A 19,555-nucleotide genomic window follows, 5' to 3' on the forward strand; every position below is an offset into this window, starting at 1 on the left:
TATTTTTGCATGTTTACTTGAGTGTGTTCTACATTGTTCTATACCACACAGACCCGATTTCATTCATAATGATTTCGCAAATCAACACGTACAGGTCGATCTCATACTGTTTTTGAGTTAGGCATAGTGTCTTCAGATCAGGGTATGTGTATATCCTGTTTGCTGCGCCCAACAGATGTTATTAAGGGTAGTGCAGCATTTCCCACTTCTTGAACCATGCAAACATTGCCAGAATAAGGAATGTGTATTTTGCTATGAAGTGCTGTGTATTTTGCTGTGTATTTTGCTAGAACATTACACTGTGCTGTGTATTCCACACTCAGTTGTCTCGCGACATAAACCCCCAATTATTATATTGTGTACTCCAAATGTTCAACAGGCAGCACTTACCACACCCGAATTTTTTTGAACATGTGCTTAAAATAGCACAACTGCTACTCAAGTAACTTTGCCACCAAATTATTCAGTGACAAAAGGTATATGTACTTTATCAAAAATTTAATAACCTTGGTGGAAATGGTTGATGCTATCGTCTGCCTTGTACGGTGCACTTCATAGCAAAATACACAGAGTCCAAATGTTTTCCATGTCCACAAATGCCCTGTCAAAGCTGAAAGACCCTTATCAAAATGGCGAAGCCCGGGCTTGCTTGTCCAGAGAAGCAAATATGAAAGGGCAGCGCTCAACGTAAATAACTGCACGCTCAGCAACTAAGGCTGGTGATGCCGAAGACCTAATATTTCTAGGTTAAAAGGAACAAAGAAGAAAATACCACTGCGGCATATTAATGCTGTTTCAAAGGTATAACACCACTAAATTTGTGAGTGTCAGTTGGTGTATTTAGTTATGTTGGTCACCTCCTGCACCAATTTTTAATAAGGTTCAATTGCATTGCTACCAACCAGGACCTAAGCATGACCTATGATCTAATAATAATAATAGTGTATATCTATGACCTAGGGTGAGGTAAAAGGATTGTCAAACGGCCACGAAGTTTTACAGAAGTCCAAAAAAGACGCGGAAACAGATTTTAGGGAAGTTACAAACACTAGTTTATTACATAGGGAGACGCTAAAAAGCAAAATGGGCAAGGGGTCGACGTTTCGACAGTGCCAACGTCGACCCCTTGCCCATTTTGCTTTTTAACGTCTCCCTATGTAATAAACTAGTGTTTGTAACTTCCCTAAAATATATCTATGACCTATATGGACCTTTAACACTAGTGTGGTGTAGGTTTCACACGTGGCTTGTAGTGAAATTCGAAGCTTCTCTGTAGAACTGACATGATACTTGCAGAGTAGACAATTTTTTAAATTTATATTTTCCAAAGAACATGTGAAACACAATGTGCTGTACCAACTGTATTCAAAGAAATGTAAATATACTTTGTTTTAGCTATATGCGTGTTACCAGATTACAGGTGACCGATGACACACGATGGGCGTCAAGGGTGAGAACACAAGAATACTACCACTGCAGGCACTGTCCTCAAATTCTGTCACCATTTATCAGAAAGCATGACCACGCACAGCCTAAGAATCATATTGAGCTCCTTCCATTATTATTTTTATTAACAGCATGTTGGCTGCCATTCAGTCCATGAAAGTGACCTTTCGTTGAAAGAACGGTTCAACAGTAAGCGAGCTGGTGATAGTGTCCATGATGGCGAGACCTGAAGAGGCGATACAAGAAGGGTAATACACACACTATGTTCAGACATTGTGTATGCCCCTCCTATGCCTCATCGCAGGGGTTTTCGCTATGGACCTTCATGATGTTTCCTTCCGGAAATTTTACACATTTTTGTGTAGGATTGTGAAGGTACAGTCAGGCGCTGTTAGAAAATCACACAGTACTTTTCTTGAAACAAGAATGCATAGAAGGCACACAGTCATCTTCAGCATTGCACACATCCATGGGACATGTTAATCACTTTGGAATGTCACAGACATGTCATGGAGGCAGGCACATGATTAGGGGTGTTGAAAGACAACTATTTGTCATATTTTAGGCACAAAAAGCTGTTTTGGCACCTGCATGTTGAGACAGATGTATCACTACATACTTTACCATGAGACAAATATATGAAGCAACAAATGTACTCTCTACTTTATTATGGTTATTAGTCAACACTGCTAAGAATGTGGGAACACAGTCTTGTACCACCTACACCCTTCAAAATGACCTTCACACACGACACATTGTAGGTCAACCAGACTCCAGAATGATGCCCCTCCAGCATAATGTCCTCCTCCCCATCGGCTGAAAACATTTTTCTACTACTTTGAATTAGGGGAAGTTAGTACAAGAAACTCACACATTCCTTTTTTGAGCAAGTCAGTATTCAGGACATACAGTTTGTGGGGTGTTCTGATAGTTATGCCACTGCAAATTGAAAAATAATGCTCCAGGTGGATTGTTCTGGTACGATCTTGAACTAAGCACACCGAAGGGTAGGGCATCTGCGTGACAGGTTTACCTGGAAGTAAGAATGTAAATGTTAGCTGAAGTCATTGCATAATTAACATTATCAATATACTGCTGGAGGTCATACCGACAATAGCACACAAGATGCTCCGATATGTTCTGGATGTTCTGGAGGAATGTCTCTGTACTCACAATATTAGTACAGCAGCTACAGAAAGGCACAAAACAAGTTTGTGTATACATGATACCACTTGAATGCAACACAAGCTTCTGTTGCATTGCCATAACACAACAGCGGACAGATTTACCTTACTTCACCTGAGAAAAAGAATGTACTGTTGCACACATGACGCTGTTTGAATGTAATTCTGAAACGTCCTGATTTCGATTTACCTTACTCAAAACTGAGAAAAGGTATGTGCTGTTGCACACATGAAACTGCTTGAACTGCCCTTGAGCGCTCTGGAAGAACTCCTTATTTGTGACCAAAATACAACAGCTGAGCCAACATTTTAATTTATGCTCAAAATACACAAGATGTGTCGCCGTGCATATGATATGATGATACATCTAAAATGTACTCTGAAAGCGCTGGAGTAAGAACACAAGCACCTCAGACATGGTTGCTCTAAGCCTGCGAGCAGCAGCAAGGGTATACGAACACAAGAAGTCGAGCGCAAGTGATGCAATGCACTTGATTCATCAGAAAATGAAATGTCTCAGTACCAGGCGTCGCTATTCCGTCAACAAAAACAGATGAACTTTGAAGGGACGTCTGGTTGGCACTGGTGACAGCCTTCAGCTTGAAACCCCGACTGTGATAGTTGAGACGTGGAGTGCAAGCTTTTCGGTGGTGCCAGAATACCTGCGAAATCATTTAACAAATAAGGCAATTTCAAATCTGTACTGAGAATACACCTGCTGGGGCCTAATCTCTAAAGGATGAAGCAGTAACTGACTTTTTTTTCTGTGTGATGGCATTTGCACCTCATGACTGACTTGTCTAACATTACGCGTCTTACCTTTATCAGCTGCCTAGTCCTGCCCCTGCAATCTCCTGTTGCAGGTAAGGTTGGCACAGCATCCCGGACGAGACATCTTCGGCTTCTTGTGAAACAAGTTGCGCATTGCTTCCGTAATATTCGTATGAGCCAAATGAACAGATCGAATCGCTGCTTTCGAAGGTGGCACCCAGTCGGAGTTGTAACCGATTGTTGCATTCAATAGCTTTTTCTTTCGCCTTTCGGAAAGTTGTGGTTTGAAACATTGGAACTGCATGCTGAAGTGCTCTTGTAGATGGGAGCAAAACGCTCACGCATTCTCGGCACGCAGTAGAGAACACAAAACACACCAGGAAGTCTGTACTGGCCTAGCAAATTCTTTGCAATCGAAGAAAGCAAAACTCACGTTCTTCGTGGGTTCAGTGAAGTCCAGAAATGTACTGGCTCCTTAATAGCGAACTGTTTATCACTTCCCCAATGTCAATCTGCGCAACAGACGGCTCGGCAGAAGAAAATGGCCGGCTTGCCGGAAGAAACCAAGCCAAAAGTCATGCCAAGCCGGAGCACGGGCAGACCACGAATGTGTCGTCGACACAGGGTTTGCGGGCCACAAGATGGAATGTCAGTGAAACTAAAAATTAACTTTTTCGAAAACCGTGAGGAGTTTGGGATAACTATTTTTCACACATAATCAGTGTTCCCTTATAAACCATCGTGTGAGTACCATTCCATTCTGTAACACTCGAAAATCGGCGTAGCTGAGCTTTAAACGTGTCTAGAGGCCTTGTAGTGTTGTGTGCAGCGAGTGTCCATAACTTGGTACTGCAAACAATAAGCAGACAGAAGCCTCTCACACAGCGGAAGTGCATGCTACACTACAGTCCTGTGTCATTCTATAAGGCAGACGTTTAGCGATAAATGTGCTTACCACTCACCTGCCCCTTTTCTAGCGTCCTCGCACGATCCCAAGATACCGTCAATTCGTTCTCATGCTGTCGGAGTGGCACATTTCTGATTGCCACCGTTCCCCGAACAAGTTTTCTGCTCTTATCTCTTTAAAGAGACATCCAGTAAGCACCAGGGGGATTAGATCCACTGCAATCTTTCTTAAGCTACCCCTGTTGTCAATGTAATTTAAACTTACTGGACAAAGCACCACCAACCGGAATTCTTCTGAGAAGTGCTTGCTGCAGACGCGACTGTGACGGGAATTCGCTTTTTTCACTTCGAGTCTGACAAGCCACTCTTTTGCTGAGTTTCGCGTTAACCGGGTACAAGTGGACGCTGATGCCGTTTTCAGTCGCATAAGTTTTGCCCTGCACTGAACAGTACAAAACGACTACAAGCTCCTCAGACGAAATAACTATTGAAGTAACGTACAGAAGCGATGTAGAATTCCACACACGCAGGTATCTATACAACCCGTGACGTAGAAGCCTCACCTGTAACGGCTTACCGAAGCCCCTCGTCTGTTCGCTCTCTAGGCGAATAGGCTGTGTCGGCGACCGCTATCGCGCAACGTGAATATTAAACCATATTGTGCTCTGGTGCGAGGCTTGCTCACGGTTGCCAGAACAATCTGGTCTGCGCTATACGTTCATTTGCGGTCGATTATAAACGCCCGAGGAGTGGCGTCCGCCAAACACCGTCGCAGACAGGTGCTCAGGAAATGTAGTGATTGCAGCACATGAGCCAAAGACGGCCCAATTTAGACATCAATCTTTGATGTTTTAGACCAAACTTCTTTTTCTATATTGCCGATACATCGGTCTAGTTTGTTTTCTATATGAAGGACCACGTCCTATTTCTGTTGTATACACTGAATAACTACGGTGCTCAAGAAATACCTTCTGTATCAGTGAAGCAGGATACTGAAAATCAGTCATGATTTGTTTGCCGCATGCTTCGAAGAGCCTCGAACCCAAGAATGCTGCCTTTGACACAGTAATGACGCCTGGAAATATAATTCCGTAATTAATGTATGGAAGCATCGTTATTTCACACTAGTGTTGGAAAAATTGTTTTGTCATAAATGTTGAGAGCGTTTCATGATAGCACCTAGTGTAAAATCATGTTGATGCAATGCTTATCTTTCATTTAATTATTTTTATTTTATTTTCGGCTCCATTTTATCACTGACGCGTCCTACATCAGTGTGCATTGGAATGCAAAACTGCTTCGAAACGTTCATGTGTAAATAACTTTTCGGAACTCGTGTACCGCTGCCTGCAGTAAAAGCCTCTAAAACAGGCACCATGACGCAAGACGGCCGCGATAAGTGGACGGAGGGACTACCCTTGACACTGTTAGCCATTCGAAGAGCCGTTAAAGTTGATCTGGGATGTTCTTCAGCAAAGACAGTTTTCACAACCCACATACGACTACCAGCAAGGGTTTTGAAGCAGCAGTGTCATGCACTGGCCTATCATCCTTCGTTTCCTATCTCAGAAAATCGTCAGGTATTTCCAGTTAACGCCGGCACGAATAGCCTCTGCATCTTTATTATTTCCCACTCAACTCCACTCACCAGCTAGTTTTTTTTCTACGTACCAACCGACAGCGTGAGCACTCGAACCCGCTTACCCTGCCTCTGCAAGGACATGACTACGGATGATATTCGTCACCGTCATCCGTGGGCACCCGGAATCTGAATGGATTAGGATGACAGCATACTTGCTCCCTACACAGGGAGCCAGTATTCAGACATCCTTAGTTTGGAGAGACAGTTTGACAAGTGTCTATCAGGGCAATGCACCACCAATTTGACATTCATGTATCTCGCACATTCCCTATTAGCAGAAGGTCGTTCACCTTCTCCACAGCGGAAAACGGTTACCTGGTCCGACACCTAACCGCAGATGACCACCATGCTACATCGTAATCATCCACTTTCTTCTAAAATTCTGAAGGTGAGGGTGGCATTGTCGTGACGCGAACGAAAACGATGACAGTAGTTTCCTGCGCCGCCCACGAGAGATGATACAGCACGCAAGACCACGAGGAGTAAACACTTTGTTCCTACATCATGACCAGGACGGCACTCTCCTTTCTCCACGCATCTTTCTTCTCATTGGGCATCACATATTTGATGTCATGATTAGCATCTGTTACTATTGTTATCCTTTAATTGTTGTAATTAATGGCAATGAAACTCCCCATTTTCGCAATATAGCCTCGCAATATAATTGTCTTTGTTTTGTTATAATTAACAATAGTGAGTAACAGTTAGCTGACTTAGCTGATATATTATTAATGATCATGCCAGGGGAAGTTAGTAACAGATGTAGATCATTCATATGCGGGAAGGCTCAAAAAAGGTATTGAGTATAGTTCCTAGGAGAGCCATGAGAAGCTGACAAACTCAACATTGACGATAATTCAGATAGCACACACTTGGTTTAGAGCGGGAGACTTGGTGGTGTTTCAGGTTGCAAATGACAACTGTCCCCGAGCAGCGTACAACCGAAGAGCACTGTGCTGTTGTTTGATGTTCGTGTATAAAGGACTTTCTGGAAGAATGTTCAAAAGTAAATTCGTGGACGCAGAAAATTCTGCGTCTGCGATGGAGATTTGAACTGACACCTCCAGAAACAATATGAAAATGGGAATGCGCCGCGTACTCATACATTTTGCGGTAGCGTTCTCGCCCCAAGTAGCATTCCTGTGATGTTCCTCCACCCTGCACAGAAGCCGCCGGCTACGGAGACGCCGCAACTGCCAAGACCAATGGAAGGTGTGGGGCACAGGAACTGGGGAGGGAGGCAGTCGGGAGCCGGAGGAGCTTCCGAGAAGTCGAACATAAAAGAATATGTAAGATATCCTACGTCATGTGCCAGATCTACTCTTGGCAGGGAGCAGGCAATGAACTTCGCTACATGGGTAGCATAGCCAGGCAGCACCCAATATTAGGCCCATATTGTCTCGGTGGTGGTGATACGGGTCCAATATAGGCACCGTTTTTCCAGGACTTTCCCCACACTCAGGATGAAAGTTTCAGGGGATATCCTAAGAATCGCGTGTTTCATGCGATTGACCATGAAATTCCTGGAAATATTTGCTTGACAATGTCTCAACACGGAATTCGGACACCCTGCCGACCTGCCGAAAAAAAGGGGGCGTTATACCCCGGCCCCCTCCGGCAGAATGAAAACTCTCCGCCTATGCCTGCTGCAACCAGCCGCCATCTTGCTTAGCGATGCCAGTCAGTCGTAGCTGCGGAGTAAAACGAACTAACTCAGAGCGTGTGGCCGTTTGAGAAAGATCACCCGTCCTACAACTAATGCGCATGCGCGACACTCAGATCGGTCGTTTCATTCGAGCGAAAATGCTGCTGCTTTCTCTAATGACAATGGAAGCGATAGATCAAGTAAAAACACTATGTTTGATAGGAAGAGATGTCTGTTGTGTAAAGCAAGGTGCCTTGAATTTACTGCAAAGGCATAGTGAGTTGTTGAAGTGTACGTCCGTCACCGTCAGGAAAGTGTTTCACTCCATTGTGCTCTAGGAGCGTGTTGGAAGTTTTTGGATCATATACTCGTATACTATAGTGCCATCCCAATTAAGGTTTTTGAGGGATATTGAGGGATGTTATGTTGGTCCATTAAGGTTTCATTTCGTATGTTGGACACGTTGGACTTCTTATGTTGGAAATAGTGGCAGCCCAGATGGGGCTTGTATTGGTCAGCCTGGCAGCCCACATTGGTCCAATATTCGGTCAGTATTGGTGTGCTGCCTGGGATACTAGTACAATCGCCATGAAGATTTTTTAGGTATTTTTGCCACTTATATTTCGTGGGACTGCCTGGATGCTTGAGCGAGACGGGCACCTGTTCCTTGCTTTTAGGGCAGTGTTGTTCTAACGCGATGCAACGTGGATCAATTAAAAGATTTGCAGAAAAAAAAGGCGACAGAAGTAATATTACTGTTAGTTGTGGATATTATACCTGATAGTGCTTTATTATTACGCGGAAGCATCGTTGTCGTTACCACGAAAAAAATTGGTGCAATATGGGCTTGCCAATACAAGCAACCAATATTGGTCCAATAGCGAGCCTGGTTGCACTTTTCATTTTGGACCAATAATGGCAGCTCATATGGGGCGAGTATTGGCCAACCTTGCAGCCCAGATATATGGTCCAACATTAGGTCAATATTGGTGTGCTGCCTGGGTAGGCTGCCTTCGAGGAGGACAAGATCTCATGGCGCCCCGGGATGCACTTCTACGTATAGTAGTACTGCTGCGTCGTACAACGCGAGACCTTATACGGCTATATTAAGCCAGGAGAGAGTTAAATAATCGAGAAGAGGCAACACCACCTAGATAACACAAAGTCTCTCCATGCTTCCCTATCCCAGCGTGTGATATAACCCTAGTTGCCCGAGCCTGATCCCGAGTCCGATGGCCTAATGCATGCTGATGCAAGCGTTGTGCAACTTGCCGGTCAACTCTCCATACTTCTAGTGTCTGTTTCGTGAGATTTTGGCCTATGCATCGCGTACTGCATTGTCAGGTTTCTCGAGTGACAGGTACGTATGCTTTTGGAACGCTCTATGTAGAGATAGGCAGTGTCCGTTAACTAAAACGATGTTGGTGATTCAGTTCCACATGAGCCGGTTCTGCGTTCCTCTCTGTCGAGACAACAACGACGAAGGCCCAATAGTGCATGTGTTCCCAACCCCGGCGAAAATCTGGATGGTCCCAGAATGGTTCCAGTTGAATGTTTGGTGGTCCCGGAGTGGTTCCAGTTGATTGTGGATGGTCCCAGCTGGATTCCCAAGTGGGGTGGCTGGTTCCACTTTGATGACATCAGTGGTACCACTCTGGTCTCAGATGGTTCCAGAAGTTCCAGCTGGAGCCTCACAGGTACCATTTTGTTTCCAGAATGGTCACTTGAGATTCCATGTTGGGCAGCTTCCCAGCTTCCCCCCTTGAGATTCTAACTTGTCCACACTTGCCATATATCATTCTGGTTTTGTTCGATCTATTAGTCTGATCCATTTTAGCACATGCATGATCTCCTTTTTATTGCTTTTTTTATCCAGGTGCACACGTTTGCAATCAAATATATGCTTGTAACTTCAATTTGTGCACATATTCTCATCTGAAGGTGAATATCATCAAAAGATATTAAGTTCCAGAGAAGTGTAAAAAAATACATCTCAACAACGACAAAACCTAAGCTAAATAACTAGAAGAAAGAAAACGCGAAAGCGAACAAAGTGTGAAATGTGAAGACGCCACGGCGGCTAGAAATTCAAACTTGAAAAAGCGAGAGCCGAGAGGCGAGCGAGTGTGGCAGTTGGAACTTGGACGTGTCGCAGCAAGTTGGTTTTGTCTCCGGTTGCCATTGCAAGGATGGTCTATCTCGTGTGCAATATTTGCGTGTGTTTTAGTGCGCTTTCTAAGACAATGCGATGACAATGGCTGCAACACACTGTCGATTTCCCGGAAGAGTTTTGACGCCAAGAAGACGTAAACGGCGTAGGGCAAGAACGCACTGTGAAACGCCAATCGGACGGCACGTCGCGAATGTTTGCAGGTATGAGTGATGACCGTGATGTTTTGATTACTATTAATTAGATGTTTCATTTTAGAAACTTAGAGGAACTTCAAGAGAAACAGGATAAGAGATTCCGAACGTACGGTGAAGAGCAGGGGTGTGTATGCCGCGACCTGCATGGAAAACAGGAGTGCCATCTTCTCTAAGAAAATACCAGATGTGAGAAGGCCAGTGAACGAAAGCTCCCTGTGGTCCATGAGTGCATCGCACAGTAAGGCATATGCTTTGTCTAGACACAGTGAGTGATCAGATTTGCACTTCGTAGTATGTACATGCAGAGATGTATCGATTATTTCTCTCTGCTCAGTGTATGCTTTTAGCAGAATAAACGATATTTACTTGAGCAATATGTGCATTTCTACGCTATGTTTTCGGTCATGCATTCAGTGGTCCCAGCTGCTAAGTGGACCACTGAATCCCGGACTGAATCCCGGACCACTTAGCAGAGTGGACCACTGGATCAATTCCACTGGTTCCACTTCAAGTGGGACCATCGTGAAACTGGAGCCACTTTCAACTGGTCCCAGTCACTAAGTGGTCCCGCACTCAAAGTAGGACCTGTCCAATAAACCACTTTGAAGTGGTCCCACTCCAGATTTTTGCCTGGGAAAGGATGAAGCTCTCAAGGTATCATAGCTGAAGGCGATTCCACGCGCGATCATTCGTTCCAAGGTATGGGTAAGTAAACTTGAAGCCACTGCCGTTGAAATGCGCTGTGGGACCTTGCTTACATGTTGATTGTAATGCCAACGATGGGGCCACTGGGAAGACGACTGAAATCGAAAGCGGTGTGTGTGGGGGTGGGGGGACTACGATTGGTGCCAGGTGCTGTGCCTTCAATTTATTGAAACTGCCCGGCCAACATGTCATCTACGCGTGCTCGTCGCGAATCATCGAATTCCAAACGCGCCATTATGAAGAACACGACCGTTCAGAAAGCCCTAGAAAATTCACTAGGAACCAGAAGAGAAGAAGCGATGAAGAATTCAGTGTCTGCTATGACGTCTTAAAAAGCAAGTTAGGAGGCATCTGCAACACCAATTTTGGACAATGAGTGTGACCGACAAGTCTGTGATATTTCTCTACATTGAAAGCAACCCATCATCGCACTTAAGGCTTTATGTAACCACTTAAGTGTTCTAAGGAGTAATGTAGTATTTTCAACGTTAGGATAAATATATAAGTTTAGAAGTGCTTCATTCATCAGTTGGCCTTGTTCCTGAGTTTATACTAAATTCCATTACGTTCGTTAAAATATCGCTTTCAACGACAAGAGCGGGACGTCGCTTGCTTGGCACGCTCTGGCGACCTTCCGAGTATCAGAGGCAAGCGACGAATGGACAATTAGCGTGACGTCACGGCGTGCATGAAGAGGCCTTGTGTTATCTAGGTGGTGTTGGAATAGGCGGCGACCTCTAGAACAACCGGTCCAGATTTCCGAGATATTTCCACTTGTTCAAGCTGCTCAGCTTGATGGCAAACGGTTAGCGGATGATGAGGTTACTGAACGCGAGGTGCGAATGTAGCTGAGACAGCAGACCCAAGAATTTCATGTTGCAGGCTTTTGCACGTGTTGATGAGGATTACCTTCAGAATTCAGGGACATTTGCAAATTTCATAATAGATGGCGTAAGGCCTACTTGGGTTTTGTCGACATCCTCAGGGATATCGAGGAACCGTCATCAAAATCAAGTTCACGGTGTTCCGGACGGAGGCACCAGCAGCCAATAGGGATCTTCACATCGACACCCGCAGCGGATATGCCCCTCAGGGAGTTTGGGAAAGGCTATCTTGATCGTTGAAATTCACCACACAGGCCGCACAACAAGCGATAAACAAGCGATGGTCCATGGAGGTGCAGTTATTCTACGCAACCACAGTCGACAACAGAACACCGACAAAAGCACAACGATCGCCTCCATAATACACCTGACACCTGAGCAGAGTTCGAAGTAACTCGTTACTGTAACAAAGTTCCTTTTTTTGGTAACTCGTAACTGAACTCGCTACTTTTGCGCCGTGGTAACTTTCGGGGTAACTCGTCCCTTTTTCAGGTAACTTTACCAAAGTAAGTTAATTTAAGTTCCAAGTTACTTTTAACTCGCTTTTCACTCACGTCCACATATTTTCTTGCTTTCTCTCCGGTTCCTTCATGGCATTTTTTGCCATAAAACGTGATATTCAATCAATGACATGCATTTTATTCATGAAGTAAGAACCGCTGCCATTGAAATGAAGCTGAACCATTGTGCGCCCACAGGGAGTAAGATGCAAAGCTTCGGATAGGTCGAACGGGCACTTGTTCTCTCCCTCCCATTGAAAGAAGAGCAGGACCGAGGGTCGCGTCCCATTAAGGGACAATATCGTAGTCCCCTCAAGACTGTGGCTTTTGGGCGCGACCTTGTTCACCTCTAGCTTCGAGCGTAGTTCAATTCTACCAAATTTGTGGCGCTGTCGAACACTATGACGTCATTTCTTTACAAACAGGGAGAGGTCTATTGTTGTACATAAACGAAAACTATCTAAGCGTGTTGCACACCTCCGCAGGCAACTCAAGGTCTAACTCAACTGCTCACGCGTGCTGAGCCTGCGTAATGCTATTTTGTGTCCGAAGTAACTTGGAAGTAACTCGTTAGTTTTTTTAAGTAACTCAGTAACTGCGAGTTACATTTCAGGCTGAAGAACTTCGTTATTAACTTAGTTACATTTTTCACATGGTAACTTCACTCGTAACGAGTTCTTTTTGACGGATAACTTCTCAATCTATGCACCTGAGCAACGTGCTCGCCTGCCGGTTTCGGCAGTCACGGCAGCCGACGCCGCGGCACGCACCAACCGGCGTCTCGGCAGTCCTCCCGGCTACGCAGCCGCGCTTCCAGGGACCATGCGAGCCCTGGCTCCCGTGCCGGTCGCGGCACCCCAGACAACAACTCCAACGCCCGACCATGGCTTCAACGACTTCGCCACTCATCGACTTCTTCCTGCCCAGTGTGCTGTGCCGTGCCGCGGACATGTCCAGTAGTGCGCGTCATCCACGGTCGCGCTTGCTCTCCCCCACTTGTGTCCTGTGGAAAGTGCCTCTGGAGGACAGCTACCAATATTTTGACTGTTGTTCTTCTATACACTGTTGTCATCATTGCCACAGTATTTAAAGGACATGGAAGGACTCAAGAGCGAATATGATCGAAGAATTAGAATTACAAGCCCTGTGCAGAATATGAAGACATCACAAAAAAAGATACATAAGACAGCGTCAAAGTTTCGCCTCTCAGTGTCTTAAGTCTTAATTAGATATAAGAAATAGAAACAGTTACGAGGATGAGACTTATACCCTTGTTACATGGTCATTCTTAACCGTGGTTCTCAATAACCGCTGTTACCCTACCTAAACGCGGTTACCCTAAACAACCATTCGCTGCTGTTACACGGCGTGTATCATCACAGTTTGGTGCGGTCACGTGGTTTCAATCCCGCGGTATAATATTTACCAAATTGAGCACTTAGAAATACAATTAAAAATTACAGCTACATATAAAATGATTGAATAATATATTCCTAACATAATTTTCCTGTACCGACTTTCTTTTTAAACTACATAGCCAAATATCCGCGGGGGTCCAACATGGCGTATCGGAGGCGTCTCCTGCAGGCAGCGTAACCGGCGTAACTTCGCTTGGGTATATTTACTCCTGTAAACTGCTGTGAAAGTCACAGATGATGCTACTGCTGTAATACGTTGTGCGTGGCTTCGCGGAAGAAATTTACAGCGGTACACCTGGACAAGAGATTGCAAACTGAACGGCAATGGCTCTAAGAAAAATCTGAGGCAGAGCTCAGTGACGAGGACGATGTGGAATTTTTCACATTGTTGTCCATGCGTCAAGCAGTGCTTCAGAAACACCGTATGCGGCAACTAGCAATTCGTTCCAAAATCGAGGAAGCAGAAGCTTGGAAGCAGAACAAAGGCGCGCCCAGAGACGGCACCTGTTAACGTATCAACGGGCACCGTCTTGGTACGGAACAACACTGCCGTTCCTTCCGGATACCAAGTTCAAGGAGGACTTTCGGTTCGACAGTAGCACGTTCAACTACATCGTAGGTGTTTGCAAGCAAATGAGGCGGCAGGACACCAATATGCGCAGAGCTATCCCTCTGGACAAACGCGTGGCAATAGCGTTGTATCGACTTGCAACTTCTGCTGAAGATAGAACTGTAGCCAACCTCTTTGGTGTTAGTCGGTCGTCAGTGAACATAATTTTTCGCGAGTTTTGTAAGATTGTTCTGCAGCGTTTGGAGCCTCGATTTGTGAAGTTCCCCAAAGCGAATGAGTTGGCCGAGCATCTTATATTTATTTGGCCGAGCGCTGTATATTTTATTGCTCTGTTTCTCTCGCTATGGCGAATCGGTCTGATAACAATTATGTGAATCCTCTTGAATTTTCTAAGTGCATTCCTGAAACCAACACCTGTATATCGGTCTTGCATTTGAATGCCCAGAGCCTTTCGGCTAAGCAAGATGCGGTAGAATTATTTCTAGAGTCCCTGAATTTTAATTTTGATGTTCTCGCTTTTACTGAAACCTGGTCTAGAGGAAACAATACGCCTGTGAAATTTCCAAATTATCGGTGCGTGGCGAATGGCAGAACCGATAGGCAAGGTGGAGGTATCGCCGTGTACACAAGATTATCCTTTATCCAGTGTGATGAACTCACCGTTATGAATACTAGTGTAGAAGCTTTAGTAATTGAAACTTGTGGTATTGTACTTGCGACTGTTTATCGGCCCCCTTCAGGGAACAAGAATGTGTTTTTGAATCATGTCGAAACTATATTATTGTATGGTGATTCCGTCAAGCTCCCAGTTTTACTTATTGGAGACATAAATATCAATATGAATGGATGCTGTACTATGAAAAGAGATTTCGTAGATCTTATTGATTCATATGGGTACCATAATAATATAACTGTACCTACTCGCCCATCATCAGCAAGTCAGCTGGACCCATGCATCAGTAACACCGTGCCCGCAAGCTCGGGAGTTTTTTGTGTTCCTATTAGCGACCACCTCCCTGTGTTTTGTTTTTTGAGAACAGCGAACAGGGTACAGACACATACATTGCGAATTACTAGTGATACTCGAGCTATTAATGACTCCTCACTAGAGAACTTCTACTCTCATGTCTCGTCTATTCACTGGGACAGTTTTTTCAACGAAAAAGATCCCAACATGTTGTACTCTGTATTCTCCGAAAACATTATCAAATGTTATAATGAAGCGTTTCCTCCACGAACGACATGCCACCGTCCTAAAAAAATAAGAAAACCATGGGTGAACAGCTCGCTGTATTACCGCATCAAAGAGAAAAATAAACTGTATCAGACGTTTTTGAAAACGCGAGATGCCAACACATGGACCGAATTTAAAAAGATTCGCAACCAATTATGCACAGACATGAGGACAGCTAAAGAAGAGTACTACACTCGGTACTTTAAAAATATAAAAAATAACACACAAAAAATGTGGAGAACTGTCAGGAACCTGGCATTTGGTGATGCGTCGCATCCCCCTCCTACAGAAGTAACTATTAATGCAGTGACGTACACTGGAAAAACTCTAGCTGATAAAATCAATGACCATTTCATTAATGTGGGAGCAGCCGACGATACTGGCACACGCAGTGTACGTTATAACAATTTGAGCATTATTAGCCCATCACCGGCAAGTTCTGTCTTTTTATCTCCAGTCACAGTTTCTGAAGTTGAAAGCATAGTGCGATCACTAGATAATTCATCTGCTGCTGGCGTCGATAATATCAAGGCGTTGCCTATTAAGTACATAATACCTCTTATCAGTGATAAGCTTTGTTATATCTGTAACTGTGTCTTAGAAACGGGAGTTTTTCCAGACCGATTAAAAACTGCTTTAGTTACCATCATAAGTAAAGGAGGTAATGAAAATGATCTTAACAATTACCGCCCCATTTCTGTCTTACCCTTGTTTTCAAAGGTAATCGAAAGAGTTATCAATGATAGGCTCTCAAAGTACCTCTCGAAGCACCATATCATATCAGACGCCCAGTTCGGATTTCAAAAAGGAAAGTCATCTGAAGCCGCATTAATTTTGGTCAGAGATAAGATTGTGCAAAATATCGAAGATAAGCTGTATACTGTAGGGTTATTCCTAGACTTACAAAAAGCTTTTGATTCTGTTCAGCATGACATCTTGCTTCGAAAATGTTATTTGTACGGAATACGTGGTACGTCACATGACCTAATAAAAAGTTATCTGTCGCAACGCGCTCAGTACGTCAAAGTAGACGGTATCGAATCCAACAGGCGGATAATCAAATATGGTGTACCGCAGGGATCCATTCTTGGTCCACTGTTATTTTTGCTCTATATAAACGATATAGTTAATATTCCAAATACTCCGGATATCGTCCTGTATGCTGATGACACTAGCGTATTTTTCGCTAATAGTAACTTGGCAGAACTTTGCACAACTGTAAATATCTATCTGGAGGACCTCTCCATGTGGTTGTCAGTAAATCGGCTCAGAATGAATACGAATAAGACTAAATTCATGATCTTTAGGCCTATTAACAAAACACTTGACCAAACTTTCTCGCTACGCGTCAACTCTATGCAACTTATGCAAGTTAGTGAGACTAAGCTTTTAGGAGTTTGGTTCCAGGAAAACTTGTCCTGGAACACTCATGTCACCCACTTGGCCCAACAACTTTCAAGATCAATTGGGGCTCTGTGCAGCATTAGAATGTTGTTACCAAGATGGTTGATTAGGGACATTTATTACACACTCATATACTCAAAGCTTTATTACTGCTTATTGATCTGGGGTAACACAACGCGTGAGAATCTACATAAATTGCATGTACTGCAAAGGAGGGCAGTGCGACTCATTACCAATGCCGACTTTTTGACTAGTTCCACAGAACTTTTTGCGAATGCGCGTGTTTTAACTGTACCTCACATGTTCATTCTGAAACTAGGAATTCATATTCACAGGTTGTTAAAAGATGGAAAAACAGACTTTTCTACGAGAATCTCGCCGTATAATATAAGAGAAAGCAGGAAGTGCATTGTACCGATGATTCGAACAAACCACGGTAAACAGGCTTTGCCGTACGTAATAGCACTTTTTATGAATAAGTTTTCAAGTTTTTTGGACCTCCATTGTACACAGACCCAGTTCAAGCGTGTACTCCGATCATATTTAGAATCTGACATCAATATCCGTCTATTATGACATAAGATTAACCCGTCGCACGTTGTCATGTGTACTTGTTATGTTTTGTCTTGACTTGTAGTTAAAATAACCAGAAATTTTATGTTGAATACAATCCTAGTAATTATATAATCACCGACTGCATGTTATTCATGTTATTTCTGTTATTGTTATTGTTTCCTGGTCCAGGTACCTCGTCAGGCTTTATGCCTTTTGTACCTGGCCCACATTTCTGCGGAAATGAAAAATGAAATAAATAAATAAAAAATAAAATAAAAATAAAATAAAAAATAAATCTACGCCAGTTCTCTGCAGTGGCTGGTTTCCCCCAGGGCACGGGGGCCCTCGATGGCTGTCACATCGAGGTGTGTCCACCAAAGGAGCATGCACAAGAGTATTTTAACTATAAAGGCTGGTACAGCACCATTCTGTTAGCTGTAGTAGACCATAATTACAAATTTATGTACACAAATGTTGGATCACCAGGAAGAAGTCACAATGCAGCAGTATTTCGGCGGTCACGTTTTGCCAGCTTTCTTGCCAGCTGTCTTGGCCGGGGACTTATTTTGAAGGGAAGAAAAAAACTTCTGACGGTGTGTCTGTTGGCCCAGTTCTCATTGCTGACCAAGCGTTTCCACTTCAATGCCACATGATGAAGCCGTTTCCCCACCATGGTCCTTCTGGCTCGATATCTCAAGCATTCAGTTACCGCTTGTCAAGTGCACGGCGTGCGGTAGAGAATGCCTTTGGCCGGTTGAAGGCAAGGTTTCGTATTCTGCACAGGGGAGTTGAGGCCGACATTGGCAATGTGACGTCTACAGGGTGTCCCAGAAAACGTGTAATTGAATTATAATAAAAAAACTACACCACCTAGAGTCATGCGGTCAACGGCATTTGTTCTTACTGGGTTTTTGCCACCTCCTCATGTGAATGTCGTGTGACGTAAGTTTAATTATGTAAATTTTTGCGAGCTGAAGTCGGAAATTTGCCTAGTAAATGTCACTTTTTTACCCCACCAATGTGAAGAGCGTGTCTAATTTACTCAAATTAATGATAATTGACAGGGGTATTCAGGAGCTATCCCGTCGGAAAAAATAGCCGAACATCATGCTCTATGGAGGTCGCACAGAATAGCGCACGATGAATTTTTCAGCGCAATCTTTGTCAGTCCGACGAAAGGAGGTTGGAAACCCAGCCCACCCCGGCATCGCAGAAAGAGATAACGCAGGCATAGCTTATCACGTCCGACTTTCGCTGGGATAATGCTTTCCCTCTCCCAATTTTAGGAACGGTGGCTTTTTCTACTATCACTCTGTGGGCTGGCTTCGGAACCTTCTTTCGTCGGACTGCGAGCGATTGCGCTCAAAAAGACATCGCGCGTTATGGTCCGGTGCTCCGAAAAGCATGATATTCGGCTATTTTTTCCGATGGGATAGCTCGTGAATATCACTGAGAATTATTATTGATTTGAATGAATTCGGCACGCTCTTCATATTGGTGGGGTAAAAAAGTGACCTTCCCTTCGCAAATTTCTGAGTTCAGTTTCCAAATATTTGCATAATTAAACTTGGGGTACATGACATTAAGTTTACAAGGTGGCAAAAACCTAATAAGAACAAATGCCGTTGACCGCATAATTTTAGGTGGCGTAGTTTTTTTATTATAATTAAATGACACGTTTTCTGGGACACCCTGTATAATCTGTGCCTGCTGCGTTATTCACAACATTTGTGAGCAACTTTCTGATCATTGTAACGCCAGCTGGATTGAGACTGTTCGAAACGAAGAGTGAGGGCGTCCCCAGCCATCAGGTTCAAGTACTCGAGAGGAGCCATCCGGAATAGCAGTTCGGAATGCCCTTGCAAACTACCGAGCTGCAAATTGATTCGATGTTGTATAGTGATTTTGTATGTTTTCTCTGCATAACGCAGCGACCTGAATAGGAATAAAAAATGTGTATTGTCTGCAACCTGTTTCAGCTCATTCCTTATTTATTTTTACCTTCACATACTTCTCCATCAAATGTTCCATACTCCATTGCATGTCATTGCTCTGTTTATGGAGCTGTATTATCTCCTTCTGAAACTTTTGGCCTTTTCTTGCTGCATTGGCAGCCCTGTCCGACTCCTCTTTATGCAGCGCGAGGAGCTGCTGCAGTACTGACGACCCCGGCCGCTTCCTACTTTGGTTCGTGGTCCTGGTGCATGGCGTCGTGCTGCCACCATCTGGTATGCCAGAATGTTCTGTGTCATTTGGTGTGCCCGAACGCTCTGCTCCGCTCTCAATGGCGTCGCTGGTGGCATAAGCGCTGCTGCTCCTGTTG

The 19,555-nt window shown here is 44.1% G+C and overlaps 1 protein-coding gene across 1 annotated transcript in view; it reads right to left on the reverse strand.

Moving 5' to 3' along the window:
* Nucleotides 1-19,555, reverse strand: part of LOC135373608 (uncharacterized) — a 120,521-nt gene that overhangs the window by 90,793 nt on the left and 10,173 nt on the right. The window contains exon 2 of the mRNA XM_064606700.1: nt 5,276-5,382. Coding sequence (XP_064462770.1) covers nt 5,276-5,382 — 107 coding nt within the window. The remainder of the gene's footprint in view (nt 1-5,275; nt 5,383-19,555) is intronic.

Source organism: Ornithodoros turicata, unplaced genomic scaffold (assembly GCF_037126465.1).
Source record: "Ornithodoros turicata isolate Travis unplaced genomic scaffold, ASM3712646v1 Chromosome26, whole genome shotgun sequence".
In the NCBI taxonomy this organism is placed as follows: domain Eukaryota; kingdom Metazoa; phylum Arthropoda; class Arachnida; order Ixodida; family Argasidae; genus Ornithodoros; species Ornithodoros turicata.